The sequence below is a fragment of the Pteropus medius genome, unplaced genomic scaffold (genome assembly GCF_902729225.1).
Source record: "Pteropus medius unplaced genomic scaffold, Ma_sr-lr_union100, whole genome shotgun sequence".
In the NCBI taxonomy this organism is placed as follows: Eukaryota; Metazoa; Chordata; class Mammalia; order Chiroptera; family Pteropodidae; genus Pteropus; species Pteropus medius.
Genome location: NW_024349519.1, coordinates 29,023,010 through 29,035,652, shown reverse-complemented (window position 1 = coordinate 29,035,652; position 12,643 = coordinate 29,023,010). Strand labels below are relative to the sequence as shown.

The following is a 12,643-nucleotide window of genomic DNA, read 5'->3' as shown; positions in this document are numbered from 1 at the left end:
GCCTTCCTCTGCACAGGGCTGAGTGAATTTCCTCTCTGAGGGAACTTTCTTCTCTCACCCTTTTTTTGCTGGTCAGTTGCCCCTTCTCTGGATTTCCTCCTCGTCCTCCACATTGCGGAGGTCTTCCCCAGCCCCTTGCCCTGCTGAGCGCCCTCCAGACAGATAGATGCACACCAAACAGTTGTGCTCACAAAGCCGCTCCTAAGTATTTTTAGGAAAGTATTCCCACTTCTGGGTTGTTTTTTTTTTTTTTAAAGGAGTCATTTATTCCTTTGCTTTCTCTCTCTCTGCTCTCTCCCCTTTTCCCTGCCTCTCTTGGAACCTTCTACTTCTCTCGATTCTATTGTAGCCTTCTCTCTTTGAACTGCTTTGCTTTGGCCCTCATTCTCGATCTTGGCCCCTCCCTCTCTCATAGTTTTAATTTTGTCTTCTTTTTTTCATTCTTTTGCTTGAAAGTTTAATGCCTCCTTTCCTCAAACTACTGCTTGTCCCAGGCATGTCCCTTAAGTGGCCTCCAGAGCCTCTGCCTCCCCCTTCTCATCCCGGTTTGGCATTAGCATCCGGAGACTCTGTCCCTTTACAGATAGACCAAGGGCAAGTGTATTTGGGGGATGGAAGAGGGTGACGCCTGGCCCTGGGAGGTGGGGACACTATTAATAGTTCTAAGAGCAGCTGGGGGTGGGGGCTGTTGTCTGGCCTGGCCTGGCCTGGGCAGCTCAAAGGGCCAGCAAGGGCTATGCTGGAAATAGAATGGGTGGGAGTGGGGGAGCAGCTCTGCAGGCCCCTACCTAGTCTGGATGCGGGCACCCACTCCACAGGACCCCCATCTTTTCTTGGTGTGCAGGGTATAGGGGGCATTCTCTGCTGTTGGTTTCTATCCATCAGGTTAGGGAGAGGACAGAAGCTTCAGGGGCTGGGGGCCACTTTTCCGGACCCCGCCATCACATGATTCCTGGCCCCAGGCTCTCCCGGAAATGCTGGCTCCAGCTGCTGGCTGAGTCGTGGCACCAGCAGGTGCTGCCAGGAGAGGCGCCCAGCCGCCAGTGAGGTGGTGCCTATGCTCGTGGTGTCCTAAGCTCTCTCTATCCCCAGGCCTGGGCTAGGATGGGCAGGGCCTTGGATCCAACACCTTCAGAATCTAGGGGCACAAACATTTTCTCCACTTCCCCGTCAACCTTGCCCATCTCCTGGCCTCCTCTTTCCCTGCTTCTCCCCCATCATTTCCAATGTGGGGACTATCTTGAGACCATTTGCTGCTGACAATATGGAGGGACGCACCTGTAGAATGTGTCCAGCTCTGCCTTTTATTTGCAGAGGTACCTCTCTGCCTCTCTTTGCAGGTGGGGCAGGCCCTGAGGGAGCCCCTTGGCTCACTGGCCATGGTCTCTGGAGCGATACACCAAAACCTATAATCTAGGGTAAACTTAATGTGTCATAAAGAGTGTGAGTTCCTGTGGGAGTGGAGATGAGGGTTAGCCACAGCTACCCCACTGAGGTGGCATTCGAGCTAAACCCAGAAGGAGTAAAGTTTCAGCCAATGGAGGTGAAGGGAAATAGTGATCTAGGCGGAAGGACAGCTGACATTCGTGGAGCCCTAACTACGAGCTGGGCCCTGGGCTAAGCACCTTATACCTGTTTTCTTATTTATTCCTCACCCAGGAACTTGAGAGGGTAGACAGTATCTCCTTTTCACAGATGAGGAAACAGTTCAGAACTTGGCCAAGGTCACTGGGCCGGTAGGTTCTGGAGCATGATGTGAACTCAGGGGGACCCCCTTGCCCACCTCCCTCTCCACTCACCCTGCCATTGCCTGGTGTGCCCCCTTCACCTCTCTGTGTTGGAGTGAGGCGGCCCACCCTAGGGTGGGGTGTCCTCAGTGGTAGGGTACCATTGTGCCCCCCTTGAGCAAGCATGGAGTCCAGACCAAGGACATCTCCCTGGGTAGGCCAAGGGCAAGCTCAGGGCGGAGGTGGGGATGGGACAGGGGCTAGGGCTTCCTGCCTCCCTCCATCTCCCTGCAGGTCCCTCCCTTTGCATCCTTCAGTAGTGGCGGCTTCGTTTTCAGATGGGACTGCCTAGCCCCTCGGCACTTCTGGAACATCTGGAATGGTGTAACTGCCAGGCCCTGAGCCTGCTCATTCACTCCACAGACACCCATGGAGCACTGAGGTCTGAGATACAGACCAGCACTGGGTCCCCTGCTGGCCCACTGAGTGGCGAGTCTCATTCGTTAATGCTGGGCTGTGCTTGGAGTGGCAGCTGACAGGCTTACAGGCCTCTCTTGTTTCCTCTATCCACCTGCAGGGCGTTCCGCTCTGCGCTGGGTGCACCCCTTTTCTCTCCTTTGCTGTCTCATTCCATGGGGACGAGCACCGGGGAACCCAGTTTCCCAGGGCTTCAGTGCCCAGGCCCCATCTCTAGTTCTCCCTGGGTTGGGAGCAGTGCTTAGAAAGGTCGCCCCAGCAGGTGCAGGGCAGAGAACGTGGAGCCGCTCGCACCATGGGAGCACCGTGAAGGCACCAGGGCTGCTGGCCCAAGCCCAGCCGTCAGGGCCCACTCTGCTGATCTCCTGGGCACCAGACGAGCCCACGGACTTGCCTTCTCCTCCCCTCTTGTAATTTCATTGTGGGGTGGTGAGCCCTGTAGTAGCCACTGGCCCTCACTCCCCTAGGGATCCTACACAGCACCCATGGAAGCAAGCCAGCTTGAGGTAGAGACGGCAGTGTTGTCAGGGTTAGGGACCGAGAGTGGAATGTCACATCCAGATGCTGACCCTAGCCTGCTGGGTCCCTGTGGCCTGATTTGCTGTTCCCCACCCCCCATGGCCTTTCTTGAGCTCAGGACTCAGAGACAACCAGAAGAGGTCTAGGCCACCTGTGTGCTTCAGTGTGACTGGGCCTCTTCCCTGTCACTCATCCCTTCCTCGTGTGGGCAGATACTCAAAGGCTCAAGCCCCTTTGGATCCATGAGTGGAGGGGGAATGAGAAAAAGAGAGATGAGGGTGATGTGGAGGGACGGCACGTCTCCTCACCCTGCCCATAACTCCACCCACAGTTTCAAGGCTGTGCTTCCAGGCCAGGTTCCTGTCTCCAGCCATGTGGGGTCTAGGGATGACAGAGGGAGAAACCTCAGGAAACCTCCAGGGCCTGTGCCAACGCAGGCTGGTTCAGAGGGGTGGTATGAGGGGTGGCAGGAAGGAGGGGAAGATCCTAGAAGCCCCCCACCAGCCTGGCCCAGGAGGAGCCCCGCCCTCCTCTGCCCTCTGGCTGCCCTGCATTCTCAAGGACTTCCTGGTCCCCAGTCTCCTGTTTGCTGAGATGGGAGAACCCCTCTGTGACCCGTCCCCTTAGCCCCCCATCTGTCCCGCTCCCGTCCTCAGGGTGTCTCAGATTCTCGGACTTAGGTTTCAAGAGGCACAATAGTTACATTCTCCGGCTCTGATTGCCGCAGGCCGGGCCTCTGGCTCCCCTTGAGATTGGGTTTCCCGTGCCCTGGATGCTCCGGAATCGCAAAGGAGAGGGGGAGGTGTGCCACACGGGGGAAGGCCAGGATGGCTCCTGAATTGCTTTGGCCCTTCAGAGGCTGGCACCCCCAGAACAGAGCATACCCTACCTGCTTCTTGAATCTCAGGCCTGGGGAGTGCCAGGGGAAGGACAGGCACACCCTGAGGGCTGTTCTCTCCAGCCCCTGAAGGCCAGTAGTCAGAGCAGAGCTGGAGGTGGTTCCTCTCTGGCCCACTGCTTAGTGCAGAGCATGCTGCGCACAGTGGGACCACAGCTCTGGGTGTACCACTCCACCCCTACAGGACAGCAGGAAGTGGTCGGTGGCATCTCCAAGTTGTACTCGCCAGAGTGTTCGCATGTGCTTGGGTTCGCGTGTGCGGGTGTGGTTGAGCCAGGTCTGTGTGCCCCTCTCAGCCCTGAAGAACTCGCTCTGTCAGTGACGAGCATGGGGGCGGCTGGCTGGAGAATTCCATGTGGCCTTTTCTCGGAGAATTTGTCTCCAGTCAGAGCCAAGGCAGAGCGTTCACTGCAGCGAGCAGGAATTCCTCCCTCACCTAGCGGGAGCCATAAATATCTCCCCCGCCTATGACTGGAAAAAATATATACAAAAAAAAAACAGTGCTGTCAGTCGGCTTCATGTGCAGCACTGGGCTCTTCCTGGCAGCTGGAGCTTCCCCTCCAGAGCTCCGATGAAGAGGCAGAGCCCTCTTGGAAACACGCACACGTGTGCACACGCACATATGCGTGCAAACAGGCAGGATCAAGAGAGGAAAGGGGGCTAGAGACAGGAAAAGTGAAGGAGAACAGAGAGAGGGGTGTGGAGTCAAGACAGCAGATTTCAGAGGGAAAGGCTAAGAGCCGAATGAAGGAAGTAGGAGGCTTCAAGGACTGGTAAGGTAGAGTTGGGGGCAGAGAAAGACAATACTGGGGGAGCTTTGTGGCTGTTCCAGGGATACAGAGGATGGAGAAAGGGGCCCATACTGCCAACTGTCAGCTATGCCTTGCCCAGGTCTGGCAGTCCACGAGCCATCGACATGGGGTGACTGATGACGTGTGCGTGGGTGAACGGGGAGAAGCCCTAGACCCAGGAGCCAAATCCCATTTCAGAGCCTTGTTCTGCGGAGCCCCCTTGGGTCCACGCTTAAGATAGTCCAGACTCATCATCTGCTCTTACATAGTCCTCCCTTCTGGTAGCCTTCTCGGTAGCCAGAGCCCCCAGACACCACTGGCAGGTGAGGCTTCTGCATCAGAGGTGTGGCTCGCATGAGTAACCCAGGTCCTGAGAGGATTTGCAGAGGACAGTCAGCAGAGCATGCCCGCATGCGCAACATGAGCTAGTCTGACCTGCTGGCAGCATCCAGAATGAGCTCTGGGCTCCAGAATTCTATTCGACCCCAAAGCTGGCCCATGGGCAGGGGTCCTGATATGTGGCTGTCCAGGCATCTGTCGTCAGGCACAGTGGCCGGACTCAGTTTTGAGGAAGTCTCCTAGGGTGGGCATTGTCAGAGGAAGCTTAGAGCACAGAAGTTGCTCTCTATCCTCAGTGCAAGACACAAGGAAAATGTTGAGTTGTCTCTGGGCTGAGAGGAGGTAGCAGGGCCCCTGGTCCCTGTGTCTCATCTCGAGTCTTCCCAGGAAGTGAAGGCAGTTGCAGTCTTTGAAGCGAGGTGCAGGCAGGGGTCTGGGTTTCTGTGTTGGCCTCAGTCGAGGTGGCCCTGAACTCGGGGTGTGTGCTGAGGGTCCCCACTGCTCTGGTGACCAGGACAGAGAGAATTGTGAGCCAGGAAAGGCTGCCAGGGGACGTGGCCCCAGAAGGCTGGGGAATCAGAGTGACAGCCTCAGGGACATAGGCCGGGAGGGAGAGGATAAAAGATGGAGCCAGGCACCTGCCCGCCTTGTGCCAGCCAACACCGTCCCTGCCCCTCCACTGGCCCGAAGGCCACCAGCTGGCCCATTGTGCCCGTGAGAAAGCAGACACTGGAGGGGGCTCCCGTGTGGCAGGAGCTCACTCATGCACGCCTGCCAAGGGAGAGCCACCCTTGCAGGGTCGGGGGCGAGGGGAGAAGAGGGGCAGCAGAGAGAGAAACCCCCGCCGTGTAGCAGTCAGGTCTCCTCCTGTGCTGTTGGCAGGGGGCAGTGCGTGGGGCCTGCGAACAGGAGATAAAGAGTTCAGGCAGAGGGTTTTCTCTCACTAACCGTGGATTTGTGTGTTTGTTCAGCTGGTGGTTCTGATAAGCCCCATTCTGCCAGATAAAAGCTGAGCAGCCATGAGGCGGGGCCTGGGGCCTTCCTCCTCTCTGTCCCGAGGTTATCCCCTCCCCCAGGGAGCCCAGACAGGGAAGGTTCCGAGTCAAGGTGCTGGGGTGTCCTGTGCCCATCCGCTCGGGGCTGTCCAGAATAAGCCCTGACCTCAAGTCATGACTCCCCGAAAAAAACCCTCCGTTTAAGAAAGCTGGCCCGGCTGGCCCCCGCCTCTGAGTTGGGAGGGCCTCTCCTCGCCCTCCTCGGCGGCCGGTGCACCACCGCCCAGCGGCCTGTCTGGGCCCTGCAGCCGCTGGCTGGGCTCCTGCCAGCTCCCTTCCCCTGTCGGTGCAAGGCGCACTCCTGAGCTGACTGGGTGGACACGGGCCTGCCCCCATCACGTCCCTTACTGCCCTGTGGGGGCAGGGGTCCACTCTTGCTGAACTAGTGGAGCCCCTGGGCCTGGGGACGGCCCATGGGGGCTTCGGCCACCTTTGAGGGGAGCATGGTGTTCCCAGGCCCCTGGGCTCAGCCCTCCCTGGCCCTTCTGCTCGGCACCGGCCGGGAGAGAGGGGATGCCGCTTGAGTAGGATGGTGGGGGCCCTGGCTGCAGCTGCCCCGGCCCTAGGGCTGGCTCCTGTGCCTCGGAGCCCGGGTCCAGATTTCCAGTGTCTCTGCCTTTTGTCCTGGAGCTAAGCTGAGCATGCCGGGGCCGGCGGCGGTGGCATTGTGGGGCCGCCAACCGTAAGATGGCTGCCAAGGGCTAAAATGGCTGCCAGCAGCGCCCGGAGCAGCGCCCGGAGGCGCGTGGCAGCCGCCTCGCCTGCGCCGGCCCTCGCTCCTGCTTGCTTCTCTACATGGAGCTAATAGTAATAACAGCAATAACGTTTGGGGCAGTGTCCTGGTTTAGAAGGATTTCCTGTCTGTCGCGCTCTCCTGGAGCCCCATTTGTCTCTGCCTCAGTCGCTGGCCCACCTCCATCTCTTTGTCGAGTTCTCGCTCGTCTTTCTGTCCCTGCGCTGGGCGTGCGCATGCGCGAGGCTTTGCGTCTCCACCTGGCCCTTTTCGGAGGGCCAGGACAGCTCCCATGGGGTGGACTCTAGGGCTTCCTCCGTCTCCCTCACTCCACTGACCCAGGCGTGGAGGGCTCGGTGGGGACTGAGTTGCTCCTGGGACAGGGGGGGTTGGTAACAGGGATCCCTGGGCAGCAGAGGTTGGAGCATGTGACCCCTGCTGGGCTCCAGGAGCTGGGCCTGGGCCTCTGCCCTTCCTGAGTTAGGAAGTGGGGAAGGGGCAGTCCTAAGAGGCAACAGGCTCGGGGCCTGGGTCCAGGAAGGCCCTAGGGTGGGCCACCTGCTGCCTTGGCCCCTCACCTCCCTCCTGGTCGGATAGGGCTTAAATCAGACCTGGAAAGCCAGGAACAGGCGAAGGTGAGAGTGACAGAAAATTCATACTCACAAGATGAGTGGCAGAGAGGTTGCCCTCCCTAGAACTTAGGAGGAAGTCCCGTAGGTTCTCTCCAGAGCGTAGAGTGCCACTAGCAAAGAGGTAGCCTAGGGTGGGATTCGCGTCTCCAGACCACCACAGGGGTTGAGTGCAAGGGGCAGTGCAGAAGGACACACCCCCAGCCGGAGGGGGTGAGGGGACCCCATTAGCACTTTCCTTTTAAACCTCCATTTTCTTGTTTTGTGATGAGATTTATTATTATTAAAAAAAAAAAAAAAGGTAAGATGGAAGTGGGGCCTGAAACGGTCCTGGGGGGCAGCCTGTCCTGTCCCACTGGCCACACTGAGGTAGGTGGCCAGGAACTAACCTGAGCTGTGATGGGGCCTTTGCTCTGAGAAGGCTGCCGTTCTGCCCGCCAGCCCCAGTGGGGGCCTGTCTTGCCCTTTAGGAATCTCCTTGCTGGTCACTCCCCAACATGAGCATCTCAGCTGTGAGGCCAACAGGCTGACCACGGGATGGTGGGGGAGACCCAGGAGGCGGGATCGCTCTAAAGAATCGGGCAAAGCTCTGGCCAACACCAGCGCCCAGTTTTCCTGATGCCACCCCCTTGTTGTCCCCCTGCGGGCAGCTGGTTCTTTACCAAATGCCTGCCTTCCTCCTGCCCCACAACCTGCCCTGGCCCCCCTCCGTCACCCTCTTGCCAGCTGTCATGCCCAGGCAGGCATTCTGGAGGTCCCCGTTGTGCCCCTGGCGCACAAAGCTTTAAGGACCTGGGGGGTGGGGGTGGGGGGCTTTCCCAAGCTCAGCAAAATATTCACACACACACTCCACCCTGCCCCCAGTCCTCTGCGAGCTCCCACCGCACAATGGGCCCTTGTCTCGGGGCTCCCTCTGAGCAGCTGTGGCACTGGGGCATGAGACGGCCCAGACAGGCTGGCACAGAGCGGGCGACGGCATCAGGGCAGACCTCCCCCCTCCGTGTTGCCAGGCACTGCTTGTAAGCAGAAAGGTGAGGTGGGGGTGGGCAGGCAGACAGGAATGGCTCTAATTAATGAAGTGAAGGCAGGATGGGGTTGCTCCTCTGGGCTTTTGAGCCGGGTGGAAGATGGAGGACCCTCGGGTCCATCCTAGCTGTCAGAGATGATCGCTGGCTTCTCTCCTGGGTACCCTCCTTGCCCTGACTCTTGGCCAGTGCTGCTCACTCACAGGCAACTTTGCCCCCAGGGCACATCGGGCTATGTCTGGAGGCAGTTTTGGTTGTCACAACTGGGGTGCTCCTGGCATCTAGTGGGTAGAGGCCAGGGATGCTGCCAAACACCCTGCCGTGCCCAGGACACCCACCACAGTGGGGTTGTTCCTTCCCCCTCTTCTGGTCTCACAGGTCTCCCTGGGCAGCTTGAGGAGGGAAGGAGGGAGGGTGAAGGTGTCTACAGGGCTGGAGAGGTAGCTATTTGTGGAATACTTTGGTCTTGACCTGTCTCCCCACTTTGTGTCTTCTGCAGAATCCGGACAATCAGATAGTTCAAACCAGCAAGGAGATGCGGACATCAAACCACTGCCCAACGGTTAGTGCTCCCTGGCCCACCTGCCCTCCCACCCACAACCTCCCTCTTGCCCTGCACCCCATGCCCCCCTCTGCCCTCCCACGCCTTGGCTGACCTGTTCCTCCCTGGTTCTTCCCCTTTACTCAACCGCCCCTCCGAATTGAACTTTGGCTGCCAGCTAGAAGGGAGGGGGTTCATCCACCTGGAGCACACTCCCTCTTCCCTTAAGACTGAGGACCCCTGGGGTCCAGCCCGGGGCTGGGACACAGGGCTTGGGAGGGAGCAAGTGGGGAGGTGGGGGAGAGCTTTGGGGAAACAGGCAGGCAGCCCCTCCTGGGTTTGCCTGGACTCACTCACTCTTTTCCCTCCTTAGGGCACTTAAGTTTCCAGGACTGTTTTGTGACTTCTGGGGTCTGGAATGTGACGGAGCTGGTCAGAGTATCACAAAGTAAGTGAGTTTTTCCTCCCGGGCCAGGACCGAGTTGGCAGGGATGGGGCTGAGGAGGTGACCCCCCTCACCGATGGGTTCTTGCTGGGGAGGGGGCAGACAGGCTTTCCTGAGACATGGTCTCGTTGGCACCAGAGAGCCCCATCTCTAATCTCTACTTCGTGGGGAAAAAAGTCACAGCTAAGGGCTCTTTTCCAATAATGACCCTGAGCCAGTAGGAAGTTTCCTCAGCAGGTTTCACAGTGAACTTGTCCTGGGGCTTCCGGGGAGCTGCTCATGGCAACAAAACAGGCCGCAGTGGGCCTCCCGCACCTTTCGAAGTAACCCTCTTGCTTCTTCCCAGCTCCCGTTGCAACAGCATCCGGGCCCAACTTCTCGCTGGCAGACCTGGAGAGTCCCAGCTACTACAACATAAACCAGGTGACCCTGGGGCGGCGGTCCATCACGTCCCCTCCTTCCACCAGGTGAGCCCAGCACCTCAGCCTTCCCCTTGCCCTCAGGCCATCTTGAGTGTTGTGGGCAGCTATACTGCAGTTCCCTGGGTGCTTCAAAATGTCACCCCTTTTTGAGGGCAATGGCTCCAGAGCACAACCCTGAACTTCCTGCTTCGTGCTCTCCTGTGCACTCAGCCCTGGGAACACACACCTAAACAAGGCATGGCTCTACCAGTGGGGACCCGAGAAGGTGCCTCTCTTGGGGATGTGACATTCGAGCTCAGACACACAGGGGGCTGGTGAGGGCGCAAGTGCACATTCCAGATACAGAGTGTGCCGTCTGTCCCAGCCGAGGCTGGACTGGCTGGCAGGGCCATCCCTTGGAGGGCTTCAGAGGCCAGATGAAGGTGTTCAGACTTAAAACCCACTTAAGAATTTTAAGCAGGAGATGCTGGGGATGTGGTTCCAGAAAGCACCTCCAGCAGCCGCGAGTGTAGGTGGGACTGGACATCCAGTAAGAGGCCCTCGGCCAGGCTAGAGAGGGGGGCCCGAGTCCTGGAGGTGGGAGAGGGGCATGTGAGGGAAGGGTGTAGTTGGGAGATGTTTGGTGGTGGATACGGTAGGCCCTGGTCAGGACCAGTCGTGGAAGGGAGGGTGGGATCCTGTCCCTTTTTATAACGACTTGGATGTTTTGCTTCAATGTGAAGTTATTGGTGTTCATTTTGATTGGTTTAAATGGTGCATGAAAATATTAGAATGTTTTCATATTTAGTAATATTTTAACACAAAATAAAATCTCGGTGAGGGAGTTTTGTGGCATCCTCCTGCATTTTTGTCCCTGATGAGTGCCTCAGTCGCCTCACTCTGGCCCTGGGGGCCGACGGAAAGTAGAAGGTGGGGCCAAGGAAACAGTTGAGGGTTTTGCCTAGTTCTCCGACTTGGGCCGCTTGGTGGATGATGGTATCATGGACTGAGAAGGGGCTGGAGGAGAAGAAGGAGTGGGTGGGCTGGACCCGAGGGGCTCTAGGGCTGGTCTGGGGTGGGCATTCAGTGAGTGCCCAGAAATGCTGCTGTCAGGAGGCACCTGCTCCCAACACAGAGGGCCATTGGCGCAAGCTTCCTGGGCCCAAGTCCCAGTTCCTCAGCCCAGCCTTGGCCCACCTGATTCCTCTCCTCCTTTCCCAGCACCACCAAGCGCCCCAAGTCTATCGATGACAGCGAGATGGAGAGCCCTGTCGACGACGTCTTCTATCCTGGGACAGGCCGCTCCCCAGCGGCTGGCAGCAGCCAGTCCAGCGGGTGGCCCAACGATGTGGATGCAGGTATGGGCGCCACGGGGCCTGACCCAGAGCAGGGGCAGCCCAGAGTCTCTTCTTCCCCCTCAGTTTATCTGGCGTTTCTCCCACTGTTGGTGGCACTGCCCGGCTTCTCTTGCCTCCTGTTCTTCCAGAGGAGGGCAGACCAGGCCGAAGGAGGGAGCAAAGGCGAGGAGCGGGCCTGTCCCTGAGTGGGCAGCAGAGCGCACGGCATGGTGGGAGGAAAGCAGAGGCCTGCGGTACCCTGCAGCGGAGGCTGTGGCCTCCTCCTCACAGCCTTCTCAGCCTCGTTCTCTTGGACTTTCTCTAGAGCGTTTGCCCGGCCTTATGGTCTTCATGATTTAAAGCAGTTTCTCAAACTGGGCGCTGCTGATATTTGGGGCCGGAGTGTTTGGTGTGTGGTAGGGTCTTGAGCAGCGGTCCTGGCCTCCACCACTAGACGTTAGTAGCACACCCCTCACCAAATGTGACCACTAAAAATGTCTCCAGACATCGCTCAACGTCCCCTAGGGACAGTGGAACAGAATCTTCCTTAGCTGATAGAACTCAGAACCACTGGTCTAAAGAGCCCAGCATCACAGAAAGGAGCAGAGTCTGATAAAGGGTTGTCTCCAGGCCTCCCGACCCTCGCAATCTACCCACTTCCTGGAGAACCCATCACCTTCACTTCTGGTCTTGATGGGAGGTGTGGGCAGACCTGGAGAGCCCCGGTGGAATAGCATGCGTGCGTGTGTGCATGTGCGTGCCGTCCAGGTGTGTATGAGGAGGCTGGCTGCAGGATACTTCCGCCTGACACACTGGTAGTGCAGCCTGTGCGTGTCTTTCAGGTGTATGTGTCTGCGGCCGGGAAGTGCAGCCCTGAGTGTGTGGGATGTGCACAGGGCACCTCTGCTCTGCTCAGGCCTGGGGACAGGGGCTTCGTTCTTCAATGCAGGAACATGAGGGTCTGACCTGATGGCGCTTTGCCTGGTGTTTTCCAGATGTTCCCCTAATGGGAAGGGCCAAGTGGATGAGCAGGGGCCCGGCTGAGAGAGAAGCAAGGCGGAAGGGCGGGGTGGCGCTCCTGCTTTCCTGCTGCCCCAGACGCAGAATCAGCTTCTGCTCTCTGCTCCTGGGAGGAGGAGGGGGGGGGAGGAGGGAGGAGGGGGAGGGGAGGAGGGGAGCTGCTGCACCAGGCTGGGAGGAGGCTCCAGACCACCACTGAGGCTCTTCTTTGTGGACATTATTCCACGTGACTTTAGGTGCCCCTCTCAGGGTCTCCTGGTGGCAGGAGGGGACCTGGGCCAGCATAGCCCAGATGCTTCCCTGGGGAGCCTTGGGAGGCACAGAGAGAAGGGGTGGAGAAGGCCCTGAAGACTCCCTAGCCAAAGCCTCGGTTAAGTGATCGCTTCTAAAAGGTTTCACGGGCCTTGAAGGTGCATCCACCGAAGCTGGTGGCCCCCCGGGCTCCTCTGCCCAGACCTGGTTCCCAAAGAGCCCTCCCCTCCAGGCTTCTGCTTTCTCCGTTCTTGGCTGTCTGTCGTAGAGCCCACCGTTTCTGCTGCTCTGGCAGTCCTGCCGCTTTTACGACCCCCACCATTAACTTCTTGCTTTCCCCCCCTTTCCTCCTTACTCCTCTTCCCGTGTTGTTACCCTGTGCTGAGACAAATCGCCAATTAAGCAGCCCAGCTGCAGGACGGGGAACAGCTGGGGAGGCACTGTGCAGCCATGG

At 58.5% G+C, this 12,643-nt stretch overlaps 1 protein-coding gene across 7 annotated transcripts in view; it reads left to right on the top strand.

The window, feature by feature from the left end:
* The window catches only part of NFIX (nuclear factor I X), a 92,737-nt gene that overhangs the window by 62,817 nt on the left and 17,277 nt on the right, over window positions 1–12,643 (top strand). For all 7 annotated transcript variants that reach the window (XM_039882785.1, XM_039882784.1, XM_039882781.1 and 4 more), the window contains exons 3-6: window positions 8,693–8,755; window positions 9,108–9,182; window positions 9,526–9,646; window positions 10,802–10,938. In XM_039882785.1, the coding sequence (XP_039738719.1) occupies window positions 8,693–8,755; window positions 9,108–9,182; window positions 9,526–9,646; window positions 10,802–10,938 (396 nt within the window). The remainder of the gene's footprint in view (window positions 1–8,692; window positions 8,756–9,107; window positions 9,183–9,525; window positions 9,647–10,801; window positions 10,939–12,643) is intronic.